Here is a 23,189-nt window from a genome sequence, read left to right on the forward strand (position 1 = left end):
AGTGATCCAGGTTTGATCCCTGGTACCACGTTGCATCTCCTGAGCCCTACCAGGAGTGATCCCTGAGTACTATAGGATGTGACCCCCGAAAAAAATAGTTTATGTTATGGGACTATTTTTTTTCATTTTACTTTTTGGATCACACCCAGCAATGCCCAGAGGTTACTCCTGACTCTGCCCTCAGGAATTACTCCTAATGATGCCTGGGGAACCATATGGGACTCCGGGAATTGAACCCCGGTCGGCAGTATGCAAGGCAAACACCCTACCTGCTGTACTATTGCTCTGGCCATATGCAACAGTTTTAAACGGAAAAGATCAACATCCAAAGATAGAATTATGGCTGTTTCGCTTACAAGACTGTCAGCCTTGTTACTACTTTAGAAATATATATTAGGCATGTCTGTTGTGTGCTTATTTTTCATTGTTAATAATCTTTATCTGCTAAACAGTTTGTTTCTTATGCATGAATGCAAAATAGCACATTTAAACTTAAGGAAGTCTCTTCAGTACTTAGATTCCTTTGAGATAAGTTAACCCAGTTTTTAAAATACAGGGTTTTCTGTAGGCATTACAAACAAAAAAAGAACAACATTTTTTCCTTTCTTCTTTTTCATTAATTTAATTAAAAAAATTTTTTTTGAGGAAGTTGTCAAATAGGCAGTGTTCAGGGGCCATTCCTGGAGGTGCTCCTGGAATCATATGTAGTGCCAGGGATTTTATGGCGAAGGATGCTCTTGCAGTAGCTTTTTAGACATGGGTGAATATTGGATTATTTGGAGGAAACTGAGGATATAGAAAGCTTTTTTTTTTTTTAAATGTGCAGTGTATGAGCAGGAAGGAAAAGTGGGACACTAGGAAAGCAGTTTATCACTTTGTTATCTTGTTTTAAGCTGGAAAATCATGGTATTTTATAATCTACTCACATTTATAACTAGAATGTATTTTCAGTGGTTTTGTTTCAAAAAATGATTGAAGAAAAATCAAGAATGTGCCTGGGATTTATACCTTGATAGTTTCACAAAGCACCAAAGACAAGTTTAATTTACGCTAATTACTCCTTCATAGAACTATCTTAATTTCTCTGTCTTCTCTTCTGCCAATTTCTGTTGTGCCTTTAGAGACCTAAATCCCTAGCTTCCTGCTTCTATGTTTTGTGCTCTGTCCTCTAGCCTCTAAATAGAAATAAACGCTGATACCCAGGAAGGAACCAAAAAGCCTCCTCACAGGCCCTAATAGACGTTCTCCATTTCAGAAACCTCTACCTCCATCGCTTCCCCAGAGGTCAACCTTCCTTTCTCTCACTGTTACCCTTACCCAAACATAAGTCTGCTAGAGCCAGGAGGATAATCTATGTATCCCTTCCCAGGCAGGTAGCTATTTCCCCATTTATTTCATTTCATTTCATCTTTGACATTGATTGTGCTCACCAGCTTTGTAATATATCCTTATTCTTCGTTCCATTTTCTTTATCCTATGATGTGTACTTGATGCCCTTCAGAACCGGCCACCTAAACAGGTGGGTATGAGCAGAGACTCTCGGGAGAACCAACATGGCTCAGTTCCCCTAGAGGGGCCAGTGTGGTTTGGTTGATGGAGGTGAAAATCTAAGAGCAGCAACAGCAAGCAGCCCTGCTGAGTGTCAACCATGTACACACACACTGAGTGTTTCCTGACATATTAATCTACCATCCCGAGATAGGTGATATCATCATCCCCAATTTATAGGAGAAGGAACTGAGATTCAGGAGACAGTTCTTACCATTTTCTCCTATTCATTCGTTGTTTCACTAATACGTAGACATGTAAGCATGAGACAATTTTTCAAGATTTTGTGTTATTTTGATGAAGATCAATACTGTTCAGTCAGAAAGTAACACATCAGAGTTCATGTTCAGAGAATTAGAAAATATAAGCAAACGAATCATTCCTTATAGCCATATTTCTGTTCATTTTTCTAAAAATTTCCTTCTGATTTGCTTTCCTTTCTTTGCCTTTCCAAAACAATGAGTATTATTAAGACTCTTGTAAGTCAGTGACACTTATTTTCATAGGAGCACGTGTTCAAAATAATCTATCTTTCTGGTTTAAAGTGCTGGCTAAATTATGGCTCGTGCATTAGTCTCAGGATGTAAACATAATGAAAACGGTGTGGCATTCCTTACTGTAAGAACAATCCTTCAGCCAGCCTCTGTCTCATGGTGTCACCCCAGTGGTGGATTACGATGCCATCAATCAGTATTGATTTAGGATATTTGTCATGTGTTTGGTGTGAATAAACTGCAGGGGAAACAAACAAACAAACAAAACCCCCAAGTTTGAATTTAGAGGGCAGGTGACTGGCCACAGGGTTCATTGGGAATTCCACTTTTCTCTCTGCTTTGAAGAAAATTTGAGGAAGAAAACAGATTGGGATGGGTCTAGCTAGCCTCATTAGCACAGAAAGATAAAGCAAAAAGACTTTAGACTGAGCTTTTGTGTAAAGGGACTGCCACCCCTCAGGGAAAGAAATCACTGCCAGTAATTAACTCATGATTATGCAAAGATCAATTAACCTAGTCTCTTTGTTTTCCCCTCTTTCTCTTTTATTGCCTTAGGCTATCTCATTTCTTATTATCCTCAACATTTTAGGGGAGTGGGGCAGAAAGGGACTCAACTTTTTGCCCATTTTACTTTCAGTGCTCGTTTTATTCAAAGAAAAATTAAGATAATGTCTTTGAGGACAACAGTAGTTTTCTATGTTATTAGCTATTCAGGAAATTTTTGGAAGAATTTCTAAGTTTCTTTCTCATACGGACCAGCTGGGTTGACTTCAGACATGATTGCAATCAATCATAATGATGTGTTTTAATAGCCTTTCATAGTTTATAATATTATTTCTCAGAGTGACCCTTGCAATAGTGTGTGTGGCATGTATCAAGGATTTGTTTATTGTCAAATATTAGATGAACATAAAAATCCCAAGATACATAGGGTTAACTGTAACATTTTAAAATGAGGGGGAAATGAGATTCGGTTTGATTCTTTTGCCCTTTTTTATTTCAAAGAAGGTATCAGCATTTTAGTTTTTCCAACAAACATTTCTTGTTCACTGCTGTGTTCAAGTGCTGGAAATTACTAAGGTTCTGAGAATCGGTTATGAAAAAAGGACTAACCCCATATCTTGGAGAGATTATGTGACAGTGGGGGTGTGATGATAAAATGAACAGTGCAATAAATAAGTGTTGTATCAAAAGACGGGAGCAGAGAGATAGAACAGGGATGTGGTACTTGCCTTGCAGGTGCCTACCCTCATTGGATCACCAGCACGGCCAGGAATGATCCCTAAGCACAGAGCCAGGAAAAAGTCCTGAGCACCAGCATATGTGATCTCCAAATCAAATTAAAAGAAAACCAGTAAAGTGGTAGTACAGATGGCGGGTGCTTGGTGGGTGCTTGCGGCTGACTCGGGTCCAGCCTCAGTAGCCCAGATGGTCTCTTGCAAGCCTGGCCAGGAATGATCCCTGTGTGTAGAGCCTTGTATCCGTCCTGAGCACTGCCATGTGTGGCCCCGATATTAAAAAAATAAATAAATAAAACAAGCTAAAAGTTATGGAGGGGCTGGGCTAGGGAGATGGCTCCAAGGACCAGAGTACATGCTTCAGGAGACCCCGTTTGATCCATAGCATCACATGGTCCTCTGAGCACTGCTGGGTGTGCTCCCAAAACAACAAAAGAAAGTATGGAAATTGAGAATAGGGTAGGAAGATCGGGAGTCCAGGGTACAGTGGCCACCTCTGGTATTAAGCATATTTTTTTTTCCCATAGCGAATGACTCACCATCTGACATACTGTTTTTACTTCTCCTGAGCATCTCTGCCCTTTCCTGAGCCTGGGTAGCTTAAAAGCTCTGTTGGGCCAAGGGTGTTATAATCTATTTCGTTCACTCTTGTATTCCCAAAGGACAGTGTCATGCCCAGAACATAAACGATGCATGTAAAATATTTGCTGGGTGAATGACTTAAATGCATATTTTATTGATGATCAGGAACACACTGGTCACTGTACCCTTGTCTGAGGGGATGCCATATGGCCATCTGAAGGGACATTATTCCAGACAGAGGGCCTAGTATGCCTCAGCAGAGTGAACAAAAGAAGAGCATGAGGTCAGAGATGCAATAGGAAGGTGTGTGTTTGGGGGGCAGGGATTGGTTCCTATCACTCTGTTTTTTTATAGCTTTGAGCCTAATGAAATAGATCAACAGACACAAAGTTAAATATGACAGCTCCTGTGAGGCTTCTAGTAGTCGGGGTGATGCAGAGTGGTCTGATTTTGGGTTTGTGTTATTTTGAATGTGGGACAAATGTGTTCTGCTATCAAGTATAAGGAAAGCAAAGTCACAGGTTTTACAATTTCCACATTAAGGATGGAATCCGGCTATAGAAGGTACAGAGTCAACAAGTCTGAGAGGAGCTGTTCAGTTTGGCTGTGTCCTAATAGTATCCAAGTGGCTAGTCAGTCCAGTCTGAAAATACAAATGGGCGAGTGTTGGAGTTCTCCCCTGCATAACCAGGGGAGCTGTAGGATACGGGCCCAGTGACCCCTAGGTGCACCCCTGTATATAGGCCTACATATAATTTAGACACACTTGACATCATCTAGGGAACAAGTATGGAAAAGCAAGCGTCTGGAGACTGAACCTGTGGTTATTTCCGTGTTTCAGGTTCAAAAGGAGGAAGTAAGCCAGCAAAGATTTAGAAAGATTTTAGTGAATATTTTCTGAAACCCAGGGCAAGAGGAAATACTTGAGTAGAAACGATCACCTGTCCCTGTCAGATGCTCATCCTCAGAGGCTGAGTATGGAGCCTGGGTCTAAATAAGTTTGAATCTGGAGCTGAAGTGATAGCACAGCCGGTAGGGCATTTGCCTTGCATGCAGCCGACCTGGGTTCGATTCCCAGCATCCCATATGGTCCCCTGAGCACCACCAGGAGTGATTACTGAGTACAGAGCCAGGAGTAACTCCTGTGCATCGCCGGGTGTGACCCAAAAAGCAATAAATTTATAAATAAACAAACAAGCTGGAGGGGACCTGGACGAATGGATATGGGAAGTGATGGGTGGCAAAAGGTTGGTTGAAATATAACTATCTTGTAAAATAATTAACCAATAGATGATTACACTTACGAGTAGCTCGTTGATTATTTACAAAGGACTGTTTATGGGAGAATTTAGTCGTGATTAATTCATGCTCTTCGCAGTCAAACACTTAGGCTGTCCTCAGAGTAATGATTGATGAGTAGCCCATCTTTGCAGATATCATGTGAACAAGATATTTGATTAGTAGCATGGCTTGCTTTAGTATTAAATGGAGATTGATTTTCCAGAAACAATAGAAAAGTATATTTTATCTCTCTGTTCAGAAATGTAAACTTTATTTTCTATTTTCTGAAGTGAACTGTAGTCTGCTATTGTTGACTTTTCTAATTTTCCTTTTCTAAAAAAACTTTGCAGGCTGGAGTGAGACAGCTTTATGTACAGATTGACTTCGCGGCCATTTAACGAATGAAAAGGAATTATGCTTTTCTGTGGACCGAACTCTTTTGGTACTGTACAATCTTAAACATTGTACCCAGTTTTCCACAGCAGAAAAATCATCACTACAGTTCCTCAGCACCAAGCTCACCAGGTCGAGTGGGTCAGTGGTGCTGTGTCGGAAGTCCACAGACAAGGGATCACAATTAAGAGGATCTCTCCTAAGCTTTTGGTCTGGTCTTTTGTAATCTTCCATTCAAACCACTTTGATTTCTGAGGGTTCTGGTTTTGCCCTATAGCTTTTGTTTGATTCTTCCTCTCCCCACTCCTCAGCCCCAATTCAAATACCCTCATTCACACTCCTCATCCTAGCCAGTCAGAAATTCAGATTGTGGACCTCCAGTCATCTGGAATGTCTTCACTGAAGCTGCTGGAAACCACTGCTCTCATCCCCCCAAAACCAGTGTTATTAAGAAAAAGAAATAGAAATATGTTTTATATGTAATGTCACAGTTGTTGACGTTCTTCAGTATAATCATATGTTTGTAAAATTGTTTGTACCTTGCAAACTTAAGAACCAAACCATATTGGGTTTTCCAAGTGCCTTTGTATCAGAAAATGTGCCAGCTTAGAAATGTACCATCAACGGCCATAGATTTTTTTTTTAATGACTCTTCTGTAATCTGTCCAAATGAGACTTCTCAGTATACAGATTGTCTTGTATACAGATTGTATATTCTTGTATACAGGTTATCTTTTTTGTGTACATCCATTCTAGGTTTAGTTACGTGGAAATTTTCTCTTTGTTTTATTGCATCAAAAAAATAAAAGGTGTTATTTTGCTTTTCAGATCAAATTCAGTTATCACATTAAATGACTTTGTGGAGTTTATTTTCAAAATTTGGATATGCATATGTTTACACAGTTGTTTTGACTTATGCAAAACATCGAAAATTCAGATTTCTTAAAAGTTCTGTCTTTGAAAAATGTCTCCCCACCTCCCCCGCCCTGCTTGCTTTTAATTTTGGTAGAGGGGGCCTGGGGGTATTTGGATCACAGCTGGCAGTGCTCAGAGCTACTTCTTCTGGCTCTGTGCTCAGGTGTCATTCCTGAGGGTGCTTGGGGGACCATATGAGGTGCCAGGGTTCAAACCAGGTCTGCTGCAGGCAAGTCAAGCGCCTTAAGCCCTGTTTCTTCAAGCCTCCCTACTGTTCTTATGGTTTTTATTAATGAATAGAAAGGCAATGTGAGAGAAGACAAATAGATGTGATGCTATTTATCTTTTTTGATTTTCAAATGCCAGGTCATTCGATTTGTCTTTCTGTGCAAGTATTGCATTATACAGTTGCTAGGATAACATGGTAATACAGAACTCTTCCTCACCTAGGTATCTTAGGAAATAATAACTAAGTCGATTTCCAAGTCCTTGTGTATTTGAAAAATAAAATTGCTATTTGAAATTAGACTTTGAACATTCTACTCAAGTAGTCTGTTGTTTGGTGGAAAAGTATGGATCTGGATAAATATTTTTCCATTGTATTTCATTTCGTCATAGCGTATATTATCTTTTAACTAAAAATAGTTGCAGTTGTTCTGGGAAAACTTTGTAGGGTAGAAATGATTGTTTAGAATGTGGATAAATAATAAGCATTTTTTCACTGGCATGACAGAAATCACTGTTGTTTTTGTCTGAATACTTTGCCCCTATATTCAACCTACAATTTGCGAGCTTTCATTAGGAAAACTAGACTGCTTCTGCCATGCTTTTCTAAACTACTGAATATTGCCATAATCTGTCTTGTCCATGTTCCCTTTTTTGAACATTAAATAGTATTTTCAAAACATTTTACGTAATGTCAGGCAAGAATTCCCACATAGAATGTATTTAAAACAACTGCTGAGACATTTTAGGAGGAAAACTACAAAGGGAATAAGATCCTGTTAATGATGCTGTTCTTTCATTATATGTAAATCATCACTTGGGCTTCTGCAACCACTACCAAACTTGACAGAACTGTGAGATATTCTGTGGATTTGGGCATGTAATGGAAGATGATAGATAGTTCTAGAAGAAGGCAGGGATTTGGGATGTGGATCTTTACAAACTATAGGGTGAAAAATATCTCTAGGCAATAGAGCATTTACCTTACACTTTTCCTGATACTGCCCAAAAAAAGAAATGAAAAACTGTAATTGTACTGATATGGGAATATTTCATTTGCCCTGATCTGTGCAACATTCATGCTTTAATTAAATGTTTATATATGTTAATGAGTGCAGCAGTAAAAAATTAGTAAGAGAAAAGCAGTTTCTTCATCTTTAGGATAGATATTGTGTTCTTAGCATAGACGTATTGCTAAAGAAGGTAATTTCACTGAGAGGTACTACCTGATTCGTGTTATAAAATAAATCCTGACCTATTGCTGGGTTAAACGTTTGCAGAAAAAGAATTCTGTACATGAGTATAACTACTAATACTTTTTAGAAAAACAGAGTATCTTGAGAACAGATTTGTCATGCTCAGAGTGTGTACATCACTAAGTAAACTTCCCCCGAACAGAAACATACTGATGCTAGTTTGTGTTTTTAAAGCTAAATTATTGTCAGATGAAGGGTCTAACATATGTCTAGCTTTCTCCTTCTGCTGGCTGGCTCCCTGTGTACCTTTTCTGAAGGATGTTCTCAGGGGGACTTGTGACTCAGTGTGCCTCACTCAGTGCCAGCCCTGCAGCCTTTTCTGTAGAGATATAAAGAAATGCAACAGCTTTTACCACTAGTGAGAGTTTCTGTGAATCCTGAATGCTTCAGAATTTTTCAGATCCTACATGTATGTACCTGTTAACAAAATACTGTAAGTTTTGTGCACATTTGTAAAGTAGCCAACTCACTGACTTCAGATACAGTTTGTTAAAGTCTTTGACTCAAATGCAATTGATTCGAGTTCCCTAACATTTTAATCTACAATGAAACAATCCATTTTATGGAGATAATTAATACGGTAGCATCCTCCACATTGAGTAATGGGATTTAAAAACAAGAATATCATTCCCTATGCGAAATACACACCTAAGAGGACCGTCCGTCATTAGAAGTCATCTCTACCTCTCATTTTAGAGATGAGAAAACTGAAGTCCAGGAAAACTGTCATTACAGGATTAGAATTCAAGTCTTCTGACTCCAAGTCTAGAGGTTTTTTTGTTTTCTTTTTTCCTCTCTCTTTCTTCTGTGTGGCCTCTCCAGTGTGGTCTTTTGCCTTTCTGTAAATGTGATGAAGATGCCTCTGACCTATATTTTTGGTACATATAGGCACTTTATAGAGTTTTATTGTCTCACTTTTTCATATCTAATAGGAGCTTAGCATATTATTTCCATAGTATTCTTTATGGAAAATACCATTTTTTTTACTTTTTTCTTTTTTAACATTTTTACTCTTAGGAAAGCAGTTCCTGATTAAAAACAAAAGCAAACCAAATGACCTTTGTGCACTGGATAATTTCCATCTGTGAGTCACTTTTTTTATGTTCACTGCCCAAGGCTAAATCCAATTTAGAGTACTTTCCTTATTTTTTAAAACTTTTTGTATTTTTTTAGAAACCAGCCTAGTTCACAGGTCTTCCTACTGTACTTTCAGTCTTCCTACTGTAATTTTTAGTCACGGGAGAGCCTTTGCATTTTTAAAATTATTTTCAGTGCCATACAAAATTGGGCATAAAATTTTACTCAGAAAAAGTCTTTTCATTCAGTTGGGTAAAAAAATTGAAGTCTTAACAGAATTCAAAATGCTAAACTGCTACTTTCAACATTTCATTAGGTATTTATTCCCTTGAAAAAAATTTTGCCTTTTCTAACATCTTTGAAACAGATTATTTTCTAATTCAGAACTTCATCGAAGAGTTAGTTGTTTTATTCTTTGAAGAGCCTTAATTAATGGAAGATTAATAAATATTAATAAAGCCTTTATTAATGGAAGAAGATTGTTTCAAGACTCAATTCCTTAGAACCATAGTGATCCAGATTTCCACCATACTATCAAGACAGACTAAAATAGAATGAAAACTTGCATTTCAAAAAAATGTTTGAGGAGATGTATACCTCCATTTAAAAGCCAAATAAATATGAATCTTTTTTATTCTGGCATCTTTAGTTTCTGTTTAACTATTTCCTAAGTACAAATTATACAGAAGAAAAATGGAATAGAATTCTTATTTAAGTAGATATGAGCCAGGTTCATTATGTGGCCTTTTTAATGTTAGTCACATTTAAAATCCTCACATTTCTAGACAGAATTTTCTGTGATATTCTGATTGACAGCATTTTCAAATATTTTCTCTCTGGTTTTCCTAATACCCCAAGGAAGACATGTCTTACTTTCATTTTACAGATGAAGATGCTATTAGAGAATTTAAATGGCTTGCTTGATGAAGGACCATGGTTAGAAGAGATGCAGAATACAATGCTTTTTCTTAATGTTACTCTTTTAGTGAGTCATTCTACAAAGAAAAGGGATACCTACGTTGTAGCACTCTAAACAGACAGACTTAGAAAATTTTAGTGAACTACCACAATGACAAAATTGCTATGGGAAACTTGTTAATATATATTATGTGGACTCATCTTTTAATGTTTTCCATATCTATTTCTCACCTTTACTGTTGGACTTGTGCAGACTGAAAAGAATAATCAGAACTCCTTCTAGCACTTTTTAAAACCTTAAAGTAAAAAAAGATGACAAGTTTTATTGACATAGAATAAACTGTTTGGAACTGACTCAAGGGAGCCAGAGAAACCAAACCCCTGGCTTACTTAGTTTATTAGGGAATTGTCTTCAAGGAGTACTGATTTTTTTATGCTGTATTAAAAAGTTCCCCGTGACGTATTCGATATGCCAAACACAGTAACAACAAGTTTCACAATGTTACTGGACCCACTCGAGCAAAATTGATGAACAGTGGGAGGACTGTGCTACAGTGCAGTGCAGTATTAAAAAGTAATAAAGAGTTTGGTTTGTACGACTTTTGAGGGCACCTTTTCAAAAATTATAAATCTTATTATTTAGCTCTGAACTTTTACCATAACTGCAGAAATGTATTTTATAATTTTGATTAGGTTGGAAAGTTTGTAACAAAGAATCTTTGTCTCAAAAATCCTATTTTCCCCCAAGCTTGTCATGAGTTTCTCATGTAACATGCTGAGTAAATGTTAACAGCAGAAATGAATATTGTAGACAAGTGATTGGGATAGGTAAGGCCAATGATTTATGGTCTATTACTGCAGACATCTCAGCATTTCTTTGGCATTTTTTGCACAAACAAGTGACTATATTTACTTTGGCCATATTCTCCCCAGTCATGTGAGCTGTTCACTCTTTTAATCCAGGGTCAGTGGAAGCATAGAGGTAGTACCCGTCTGCATACTGTTGGCCAGGAATTTGACAAAACTGTGACTGTGAAACTTGGGCCACTTAAATTTTTACTTTTCGTATAAGCAAATGAAGCCAGTTTCTTTGGGTTATGAATAATTACCACGGTCATTTAAAAACTGAGTATAATGTCTTCTTGGGCATTTGTCGTCAAATGTATAATATTATTTAAATTTTTTCAGTGGTATATTTTGAAGGTGCTTTGATAAATAGAACACTATATGTATTCACCAAGAGATTACAGAATAATTATATGTTTTATCTTTTTCTCTTTTAACTACTCGATTTTAGAAGAGCTTTTGTTATTTCTGCACTTTTTATCTCTTCATTGCTGCTGCCAATTGTACAGCTTTCCTCTTTTTGCTAGTGAAAAAAAAAAACTTTAGTTTGAATTTTATGTATCACGTATCATGTATTAGCCTCAATGAAGAATCTGCTTTTAACAAGACATTTTCCCATTGAATTTGCTAAGTAATTCCCACTTCTTCCTCCAGCAGCAAATTCTGAGATAATTCCCTCTCTGTGATCCTTTGCCCCAACATTTGTGAGTTTGATCTAGTAACCATCTTTTATACCAGAAATACTGTGAAAATTGCCAAATCCCTTTTCAGTATCTTCTAGGCATCCCTACAACACTTTACCTCCCTATTTTTAATGCTTTCTAAATATATGACCAACGTGAATTTTGTTTTGAACCCTTTGGTAAAGATTATTTATGGCATCAAAACCTTTAAAAAAATGTTTTCAGGACAAGGCTAGATTGGAGTGTGAAATACGAAAGCATTATAATTTTGTTTGAATATGCTAAAGTGAGAAATTTGCCTAATTAAAATACAATAAATCCATAATGTATATTTCACATTTTTCTACTTGAAGACATTCATGTATATATTGTTTAACATCAATTGTATTTAAAAAGAATCAGCAATTGTATCAAAATCTTCCAATAAAATACCTGTTTAAAAATCTTCATCTGAATTGTATCAATTTGATGACCTTCACAGAATATTTTATTTTTTTTAAAACTTTTTTATTGAATCACTGTAAGATATACCCTCACAAAGCTATTCATGATTGGATTTCAGTCATACAATATTCCAACACCCAACCCTCCACCAGTGTATTTTTCCCAGCACCAGTGTCTCCAGGTTCCCTCCCATCAATCACCCCTCAGGTGCTTTTCTTCTCTCTCTCTCTCTCTCTCTCTCTCTCTCTCCTCTCTCTCTCTCTCTCTTTCTGTCTCTCTCTACCCCCTCCCCGATTTTGGCATTGTGATTTGCAATATTGGTACTGAAATGTTATCAAGAATATCCCTTTACCCATTTTTAACCCTCAGATTTTGTCTAGCGTGATCATTCCCAGCTAGTATTGTCATACTGGTCTTTTCTCAGTGCCACACACATTTGTGGTTAGTTCCAGTCATTGACCAGTCCTCCTAATCCCTGTTTTCCCTGGTCTTGGATGTTTAGTCTTCTACTATATTTTTTATATATACTACAAATGAATGCAAGCATTCTGATTCTGTTGCTCTCTTTCTGACTCATTTCACTCAACATGATACTCTCCATGTCCATCCATTTATGGGCAAATTTCATGACTTAATGCTTCCCTAACAACTGCATTGTATTCCATTGTGTAGATGTACCATAGTTTCTTTATCCATTCATCATCTTGGGTACTCAGGTTGTTTCCAGATTCTGGTTAGAGTGAATAGTGCTGCATTGAACATAGGAGTGTAGATGGTGTTTCTACTGTGTGTTTTTGGGCCATCAGGGTAAATTCCTAGAAATAATATTGTTGGGTCAAATAGGAGCTCAATTTCTAGTCTTTTTTAAAGCGTCCATATTGTTTTCCAAAAGGACTGAGCCATTGGCATTCCCACCAACAATGAAGAACAGTCCGTTTCTTCCCACATCTACGCCAGTACTGGTTGCACTTGAGATGATATCTCATTGTTATTTTGATCTGCATCTCCCTGATTATTAGTGAAGAGCATTTTTTCATGTGCCTTTTGGCCATTTGAATTTATTCTTTGACAAAGTTTCTGTTCATTTCATCGCTCCATTTTTTTTATGGGATTGGATGTTTTTTCTTGTAGAATTCAACCAGTGCCTTGTATATACTTGATATTAACCCCTTACCACGATATTGGGTGAATATCCTTTTACATTCCATAGGCTTTCGTTGTATCCTGGTCAGTGATTCTTTTGAGGTGCAGAAGTTTCTTAGATTAAGATAGTCCCATTTGTTTATTTTTTATTCTATTTGCTTGACCAGTGATGTTTCAACTTTGAAGATACCTTTAATGTCGTGGAAGGTTTTGGCAACCTTTTCTTCAATGCACCTTATGGATTCTGGTCTGATGTTGAGGTCTTTTATCCATTTTGATCTGACTTTTGTGTGTGGTGTTAGGTAGAAGTATTAGCCCCCCCCCCTTTTTTTTGCATGTAGCTGTACAATTTTGCCCAGTCCCACTTGTTAAAGAGGCTTTTCTTCCTCCACTTCAAATGTTTTGTTCCCTTATCTAAGATTAAATGATCATATAGTTGAGGTTGTGTATAAGGATATTCAACCCTATGCCATTGGTCTGTGGATCTGTCTTTGTTCCAATACCATGCCTACTTATTACCGCTTTGTAGTACAGTTTGATGTTGGGGGAGGTGATGCCTCCCACCTTTTTTTCCCTAAGAATTGCTTTAGTTATTCTTGGGGGCTTACTGTTTCATCTGAATTTCAGTAGTGTTTGATCAATTTCTTTGAAAAATGTTGTGGGTATCCTTATAGGGATTGCACTATATCTGTATAATGCTTTGGGGAGTATCACCATTTTGACAGTGTTAATTCTCCCAATCCATGAGCAGGGGATATGTTTCCATTTCCTCATGTCCTCTTTTATTGTTAGAAGTAATGTTTTGTAGTTTTCTTTGTACAGGTCCTTTACCACATTAGTTAGGCTGATTCCGAGGTACTTGATTTTCTAAGGCATGATTATGAACGAAATGTTTTTTCATATCACTTTCTTCTCTCTCATTATTTGCATATAGGAAGGCCATGGACATTGGGAATTGATTTTATAGCCTGAGACTTTACTATACAAGTCTATTGTTTTAGAAACAATAAAACAATTAGGAGCTTTAGGAGCTTCTTGGTAGAGGTTTTAGGGTTCTCTAAGTATAGTATTATGTCATCTGCTAATAATGAGAGCTTGATTTCCTTTCCTAACTGGATGCCCTTAATATCTTTTTCTTACCTAACTGCTATGGCAAGTACTTCTAGTACTATGTTGAATAGAAGTGGTGAGAGTGAGCATCCTTGTCTCTGATCTTTGAGGGAAGGCTTTTCGTTTTTCCCCATTGAGAAAAATACTTGCCCTGGGCTTGTGGTAGATGGCTTTGACTATACTGAGGAAAGTTCCTTCAATATCCATTTTGCTGAGAGTTTTTATCATCAACAGGTACTGGATCTTGTCAAATACTTTCTCTGCATCTACTGATATGATCAAATAGTTTTTATCTTTTCTTTTATTGATATGAATTATAGATTGATTTGTGAATGTAAACCATCCTTGCATCCCCAGGATGAATCTCTTTTAGTCATGGTGCATGATCTTTTTGATGAATCGTTGGATTCCATTTGCTAATATTTTGTTGAGGATCTTTACATCCATGTTCATCAGGGATAGCAGCCTGTAATTTTCTTTTTTTGTGGTGTCTTTGTCTGCTTTTGGTGTTATGGTGATACATGCCTCATAGAAACTGGGAGTGTTTCTGTTTCTTAAATTTCCTGGAAAGGCTTTGAAAGGACTGGCAATAGGTCCTCTTTAAAAGTTTAGAAGAATTCACTAGTGAATCCATCTGGACCTGGGCTTTTGTTTTTGGGAAGACTTTTGATTACTATTTCAATTTCCTTGATAATGGTAGGTCTATTCAGGTATTCCAGATCTTCTTGGTTCAGCCTTGGGAAGTTATAGGAATCCAGAAATTTATTCATTTCTTCCAAGTTCTCTTGTTTCATGACATACAGACTTTCAAAGTAATCTCTGATGAACTTATATAGTTACAGTCTATAACTGTACCTCATGGTGTTTCACTAATAAAAAAAATAAATAAATAATAAAAAATAAACTAATACCTCATAATCAGCCTAAGTAAAGAGGTAAAGGACCTCTACAATGAAAACTACAAAACACTACTCCATGAAATAAAAGAGGACACGAGGAAATGGAAACATATCCCTTGCTCATGGATACGAAGAATTAACATCATCAAAATGGCAATACTCCTGAAAGCAATATACAGATTCAACGCAATCCCTATAAGGATACTGATGAAATTCTTCAAAAAAATAGATCAAGGACTACTGAAATTCATATGGAACAACAAATGCCCATGAATAGCTAAAGCAATTCTTGGGAAAAAGATGTGGGGAGACATTACCCTCCCTAACCTCAAACTCTGCTACATAGTGGTAATAATTAAAACAGCATGGTACTGTGACAAAGGCAGGGCCGCAGAACAATGGAACAGGGTGGAATATCCATACACACAACCTCAAATGTATGAACATCTAATCTGTGATAAGGGAGCAAGAGTGAAGTGGAACAAGGAAAGCCTCTTCAGCAAATGGTGCTGGCGTAACTGGACAACCACATGCAAAAGAATGGGCTTAACCTCAATCTAACACTATGCACAAAAGTCAGATCAAAATGGATTAAAGATCTCAACATCAGGCCAAAATCCATAAGGTACATTGAAGACAAGGTCAGCAAAACCCTCCACGATATTGATGCTAACAGTATCTTCAAAGACGACACTCCACTGAGCAACCAAGTGGAAACAGAGAAAAACAAATGGGACTATCTTAAATTAAGAAGCTTCTGCACCTCAAAAGATACAGTGACCAGAATACAAAGACAATCTACAGAATGGAAAAGGATATTTACCCAATACCCATCTGATAAGTTTTTGATATCAAGGATATACAAAGCACTGGCTGGACTCTACAAGAAAAAAAAACATCTAACCCCATCAAAAAATGGGGTGATGAAATGAACAGAAACTTTCCCAAAGAATAAATCCGAATGGCTAAAAGGCACATGAGAAAATGCTCTACATCATTAATCATCAGGGAGATGCAGATCAAAACAACAATGTGATATCATTTCACACCACAGAGACTGGCCCACATCTAAAAGAACAAAAGCAACCAGTGTTGGCGCGGATATGGCCAGAAAGGGATTCTCCTTCACTGCTGGTGGGAATGCCAACTGGTTCAGCCCTTTTGGAAAACAGTATGAACGATTCTCAAAAAATTAGAAATTGAGCTCCCATTTGACCCATCAATACCACTCCTGGGAATATATCCCAGAGAGGCAAAAAAGTACAGTCGAAATGACATCTGCGCTTCTGTGTTCATTGCTGTACTATTCACAATAGTCAAAATCTGGAAAAAACCCGAGTGCCTGAGAACAGATGAGTGGTTAAAGAAACTTTGGTACATCTACACAGTGGAGTACTATGCAGCTGTTAGAAAAGATGAAGTCATGAAATCACATACAAGTGGTACTACATGGAAAGTATCATGCTAAGCGAAATGAGTCAAAAAGAGAGGGACAGACATAGAAAGACTTCATTCATCTGGGGAATATAAAGTAACGAAATAGGAAACTAACACCCAAGAGTAGCCGAGAGTACCAGAAGGTTCACTCCATGGCTTGGAGGCCAGCCGCACATGCTAGGGGAAAAGGCAGCTCAGATAGAGAAGGGAGCACCAAATAAAGGGTGTTGGGAGGATCCTCCCAGCATGAGAGATGTATGCTGAAAGTAGACTATAGACTGAACATGATTGCCACTGAATGCCTCTTGTGCAAACCACAGCACCCAAAAGGAGAGAGAAAAACAAAAGGGAATGCCCCACCAATGGGGTGGGTGGGATGGGGGGAATGGGGGTGGGTGGGAGGCATACTGGGAGCACTGGAGGTGGAAAATGGGCACTGGTGAAGGGATGGGTACGCAATCATTGTATAACTGAAACCCAAGCACAAAAAATTTAAGTCTACAACTGTACCTCATGGTGTTTCACTAATAAAAAAGAAGAAGAAGAGTATTCAAGACTAGGAAATAGCAAAAGTGATCAGAAAAGGTAATGTGCTAAGAAATTGAAAATATTAACACTATCAGCATTGTGGCTTAGTCTTTATCTCCTTATCTGTTATCTCTTATCTTCTTGATATCTTTTTATTACCTCCTCATAAACATGTCTCAAAGAATTAAGTTTCCAAAGTTTCCACTAATTTCCAGTTATCCTGTATTTCATATGGATTCAGCTTTTTCAGGAAATGAAAACCAAAAGCACAGCATGGCTTTCCATTATTCCAGTTTTTCTTCTAATGAGAAGCAACCCTGTTAAAAAACAACTTCTCGGGCCAACACGGTCATACAGCAGGTTTGCCTTTCTTGTGGCTCACTGGGGTTTGCTCCCCAGCATCATCCCATATTGTCTCCCAAGCACAGAAAAGAGTAATTCCTGAGTATAGAGCCAGGAGTAATCCCTGAGCACCTCAGGGTATGACCCAAAAAAGCAAAACAAACATAAGCAACCAAAAAAAAACCCCCAAACTTCTCTCAGGGACTTAAGAGATAGATAGAATATGGGTTAATGCACTCACCTTGCATACAACCAATCCCACGGGTATATAGTCCCAGCCCAGCCCCACCAGGAGTGATCCTTGCATGCATAGCTAAGCGTAAGCCCTGAACACTTAGAGTATGTCTCACTGTCACTGTCACTGTCCTCCCGTTGTTCATCGATTTGCTCGAGCGGGCCCAGTAATGTCTCCATTGGAGACTTTGTTGTTACTGTGTCTGGCATATCGAATACGTCACGGGGAGCTTGCCAGGCTCTGCCGTGCGGGCGAGATACTCTCAGTAGCTTGCCGGACTCTCCGAGAGGGGGGGCAGGAATCAAACTCGGGTTGGCCATGTTGGCCGCTTGTAAGGCAAAGGCCCTACCGCTGTGCTATTGCTCCAGCCCAGAGTATGTCTCAAAAAATTAAAAAAAAAATTAAACAAAAAACTCACAAAGCCCTCCAACCTTTCCTTTTCAGACATACTATTACCAAAGCATCCTCTTTACTGTCAGTCTTTGCCATACTACAAAGGTTTTATCCTCAGAGAATCATGCTAAAATACCTTAGATGTGGTCTATGTGTACTTTACTTTCTTTCAAATCATTTCAATAGCACCTAGTAAAAAATTTAACTGATGTTCTCAGTGACTATCTTCTTGTCAGACCCATGGCAGAACTCAGCATCTCAAATTGAACAAATAGAAAAAGACATTTATCTTTCCTACTATCTTTTGGGTTGCTTTCCCTGACCAGGAATCGAACCCGGGCGTGGCATGAGAGCACTGAATCCTAACCACTAGACCACCAGGGAGCAATAGCACAGCGGGTAGGGCGTTTGACTTGCACGCGGCCAACCCGGGTTTGATTTCTCCATCCCTCTCAGAGAGCCCGGCAAACTACCTAGAGTATCCTGCCTGCATGGCAGAGCCTGGCAAGCTCCCCGTGGCGTATTCGATATGCCAAAAACAGTAAAAACAAGTCTCACAATGGAGACCTTACTAGTGCCCGCTCAAGCAAATCGAACAATGGGAGGCAAGTAATACAGAGATACTGTCTTTTCAGATACCAAATTATGCTTACAAAATTCTTAGGATTCTAAACATTGCTTCAGCTACCTCTATTTCCTAAATTCCCCCTTAATCCTCAGAGCTGACTTCTTGCTCTATGCCCAGGGATCACTCCTGGCAGTGCTCAGGACACCATTTATGGTGCTAGAGAGCAAACCCAGATTAGCTACATGCAAGGCAAGTGTCTTTCCCATTGTACCTTTTCTCTTTCCTTCTTCCTTATCCCAGAGTTTCTTTGGTGACTGTATGCAGAAATCCCTTTGAGGATCTGCCCTGGCTTCCTATCTTTGCCCAGCTGCAGAAACCTGTTTCAGGCACGCCCCCACCATCATAAACACAGCCTGTGTCTGGGACAGGAAAAGAAGTGAAGGGATTTTTACTGAATGAGACTTTGCCTGCTAATTCTAGAACACCTGGCAGAGCATCCCTTCCTCTGTCCTCTGCAGGTAGCTGCTGGCCTGTTGAGTCTAGTGTGGTCAATCACCACCACCCTGAAGTGCTTTGTCTGTGCACAGGTTTAGCTAAGTTTTATACCTTAAGTAAAGTAAGTAAAGGCCCTCCCGTTGATCATCGATTTGCTCGAGCGGACCCAGTAACGTCTCCATTGGAGACTTTGTTGTTACTGTGTTTGGCATATTGAATACGCCACGGGGAGCTTGCCAGGCCCTGCCGTGCGGGCGAGATCCTCTCGGTAGCTTGCCGGGCTCTCCGAGAGGGGCGGAGAAATCGAACTCGGGTCGGCCATGTTGGCTGTGTGCAAGGCAAACGCCCTACCGCTGTGCTATCGCTCCTGCTTACCAATTTTATATTTCAAATCTTCCTTGCATGCCCTTTCTTAATGCTGCAGTCAGCAGGCTTGCAGTTGAGGTGCTCTTCTACATACTGGCTGCAGTGCTTGCTGTGGGTCAGACACTTAATTGTATTGCAGGGGATTCTAAACCACAGAACTGCTGGAATCGAACTTGGGCATATGGGGGTGATGTCAGGGGACTGAGTTTGCAGCCTCGCCGGCCTCAGGTCTGCAAGCAGGCACTTTTTGCCACAGAACTATTCTCAAGTTCCCTAGTGTATCTTCTGTAGAATTTTTTTTTTAAACTTTTCTCCCCAGAAACTACCCTGGTTAATAAAATGATGAGGTAAGTACCTCAGTTTCTGCATTCCAGCCTCCAGCTCAGGAGATTATCAAATACTAATTCCTCAGAAAGTTTCAGAACTTTTGATGCTTTTTCTTTTCTCCTTAATCTCCTGAATTATCCATGACACAGCAACATACAAACTTTTTATCACAGCAAAGACAGGAAGAAAACAGCAGGTTCAACGAATTCAGATTATATGTCAGCACTTGGGAAATACTATTTTCCATTCTGCAACAAAGAAAAGAGAAAATGGAAGAAAAGAAAGGGAATGGAGGAAAAGGGGGGAATGGAGTAAGGGTGGGTATGAGGGAAAGAAGGAAGGAGGGTGGGAGGGAGAGAAGAAGGGAAGAAGAGGAAGGGAGGGATGAAAAGCAAAGGAGGGAGAAAGGAAGGAGAGAAGAGGGAAGATGGGAGGGAAGAATGGGAGGAAGGAAGGAAGGAAGGAAGGAAGGAAGGAAGGAAGGAAGGAAGGGAGGGAGGGAGGGAGGGAGGGAGGGAAGGAAAGAAACTAATGAGACAGATTTAATGATCAAGGGACTTATTTATCAAGAAGATAACACTTAAGGTATATGCACCAAATGCATTGAAATATATAAAACAACTTCTAACAGACATGAAGAAATCATTAACAACCACACAATAGTAGTGGATGCTAACAGCATTCTTTTACTATTAGATAAATTTGTATGAAATCTTAACACTTTCAGAGTGACCAAAGCAGGGTCCAGAGATAGTACAGGGGCTGAAGCACTTGCCCTTACATGTGGCCAGCCCTAATTGGATTTCTAGCACCACATATGGTTCCCCTAACATTGCCAGGAATGAAAGTAGAACCGAGTAAGCTCTGAACAGCACCAAGAGTGTCACAGAACAAAAAACAAACAAAAAAACCCATAAATTGTGAGGAAACTCAAAATTTTACCCCCAGCATTAAGAAACTATTGAAGGAAATAAAAGAGGACAATAATAAATGAATGGATTTGAATAACTGTATTTGACAAAAATTTGTGCTAATATACATTATCAGTTATCTTTTATAAACATGGAGGAAACACTGGTAAGTTCTACACTCCCAGACTCCTTCCTTCCAATTGATGTCAAGACATCATCTTGACCATCTCACCTTTCTTCATGGGGCAGGTTTTCTAGTGATCATTTCTATATTTATGAAGAGAGCTTTATTTTACCTTTATTTTTTGAAGGAGATTTTTACTTGAGAGAAAATTCTGGATTAATAGTTCTCATCTGGATTTCAGTATTTCAAAGTTGTCTTTCCACAACTTTATGACTTCCAAGATTCTCTGTATGTAGTGCTTTCCCTATGGCCACTTTTGGGGGTTTTAAAGATTTTCTCTTTTGGGGGAGGACTGGAGCGATAGCACAGCGGGTAGGGCATTTGCCTTGCGCACGACCAACAGAGGTTCAATTCCCAGCATCCCATATGGTCCCCCGAGCACCACCAGGAGTAATTCCTGAGTGCAGAGCCAGGAGTAACCCCTTTGAGCATCGCTGGGTGTGACCCAAAGGGCAAAAAAAAAAAAATTTTTAAGCTTTAACTATGAGATGCTAAATACGACTTTATATTTTCCTAGTTCAATGAGCTTTTAGGAATTTTCACCTAACATGACAATTCTGGCTTCAATTTACATATAAGTATATACAGGTCTTTAATCTCTCTAATTTTCTTTCTCTTCTCTAATCTCTCTAACTTTATTTCTCTTCTTCTAGGAATCCAAATATACATACGTTGATCTGCTTGTTATTGCCACACATGGCAATAAAACTTTCTCTCTCTTTTAATTTCTTCCAATTAAAAAAATACCCAGATAGGATTTCTATTCACCTGGAATCTTTCCTTGTTGCTGTTTGCTTCTATTTTTCTACCGAGAGTACCTTTCTATTCACTATAATCCCTTGTCTTTTTCAACTTTGAACATAACAGCTGCTTTGAATTCTGCTAATTACTGTATCTTAGTTGCAAGGATTTCTTTATATTCTGTGCCTTTTATATATTTGTAATAAAATAAGTCAATTCTCATTTCTGTGCATGCCTCACAGTATTTTAATACTAATCATTTTGATAGTGTCATGGATTTACTGTTAATCATATTGTGTAAGCACGAAGCCTGTTTTTCTAGTACACATTGAAACTACTGGATAATCACCTTGATTTTATGGAGGCTTGTTTCTACATTAGGTGAGAAGTTTTATACTCAGTTCTAACACTGATTCTACAAAGCTCAAAGTGCTTATTGATCATTCTCTTCTTACTGGTCAGGACTCAAACTCAAAATTCTATCTTTACTAGCAATAGAGAACAAAAAAATCTCTCCTTAGTTTTTTAAGCCTTGCTCACTACATTCCACTTTCCACTATGTTCATAAAAATCAGGTTTCCTCTCCAGATTAGTTCGCCTAACCCTGCAAACCCTTTCAAAAAAGGAAAACTTTGAGTATTCCTCTCCCCAACTGCATTCAAAGCTTCTCTAGCCTCCCTGAATCATTCGAGCAGCCCAGGTGGAAGCCTATGTGGAAAACACTGATTGAGAAGCTGCTGGGCACAAGTACAGTTCAGGAGTTAGCAAAACATTTAAGAGATTATACAGAGAAAGACCCTCCCTCCCTCATTGCCTTCATCTCTAAGATTTCCTCCTTTAACCTAGTCCTCCAGGAGCACCTCCAGTTCACTTAGCAGGCCAGGAAGGCTGCAACTTTCTCCTGAGCTCTGGCCACCCCCAGCTCAGCCAGACTGGAGAATAACCTGGAGGGGGAAGCCATACTAGCATAGATTTCAGGCCGCTTTTAGTCACACCTCGTTGCCTTTAAACAGTTACTTATATTGTCCATAATTTACAATTGGGAGGGTACAAACCATTATAAGCTATTTCACCACTACAAAAACCAGAGGTCTTTCATTTTTAAATTCTTAAGTTCTTGGCTTACTGGATTTGCTTTAAACAAAACAGAACTGTTGCTTAAACTGTCACTGGATCATTTTTGTATTATCACTGTATCACTGTCATCCTGTTGTTCATTGATTTCCTTGAGCAGGCACCAGTAACATCTCCATTCGTCCTAGCCCTGAGATTTTAGCAAGTGCCACATTGGAGGCTCCTTCAGTCAGGGGAATGAGACCCATCATTGTTACTGGGTTTTTGCATATCGAATACGGCACGGGGAGCTTGCCAGACTCTGCCGTGCGGGCAGGATACACACAGAAGCCTGTTGTGTTCTCCAAGAGTGAGGACTAGACAATAAGTGGTTGTGCGCTGTGTGCTTCCGGGAGCTGGGTTTTATTGTCCCTGGGTCTTGGCCGTTGATGGGATAACACGGCGCTGGGGGCAGTTGGTGGGTGTAACACCTAGCTACTGGAACATGGGGAGGAGGCCCAGTCCCAATCTGAGCAAGCTTGGAGATCTCAGCTCTG

The 23,189-nt window shown here is 38.9% G+C and overlaps 1 protein-coding gene across 1 annotated transcript in view; it reads left to right on the plus strand.

Annotated features, from left to right (window-relative positions):
- Nucleotides 1-8,039, plus strand: part of SLC30A7 (solute carrier family 30 member 7) — an 84,452-nt gene extending 76,413 nt beyond the window's left edge. The window contains exon 11 of the mRNA XM_056139094.1: nt 5,494-8,039. Coding sequence (XP_055995069.1) covers nt 5,494-5,541 — 48 coding nt within the window. The 3' untranslated portion in view covers nt 5,542-8,039. The remainder of the gene's footprint in view (nt 1-5,493) is intronic.
- Nucleotides 8,040-23,189: the final 15,150 nt, after the last annotated feature.

The sequence above is a fragment of the Sorex fumeus genome, unplaced genomic scaffold (assembly GCF_029834395.1).
Source record: "Sorex fumeus unplaced genomic scaffold, SorFum_2.1 ptg000131l, whole genome shotgun sequence".
Lineage (NCBI taxonomy): Eukaryota > Metazoa > Chordata > Mammalia > Eulipotyphla > Soricidae > Sorex > Sorex fumeus.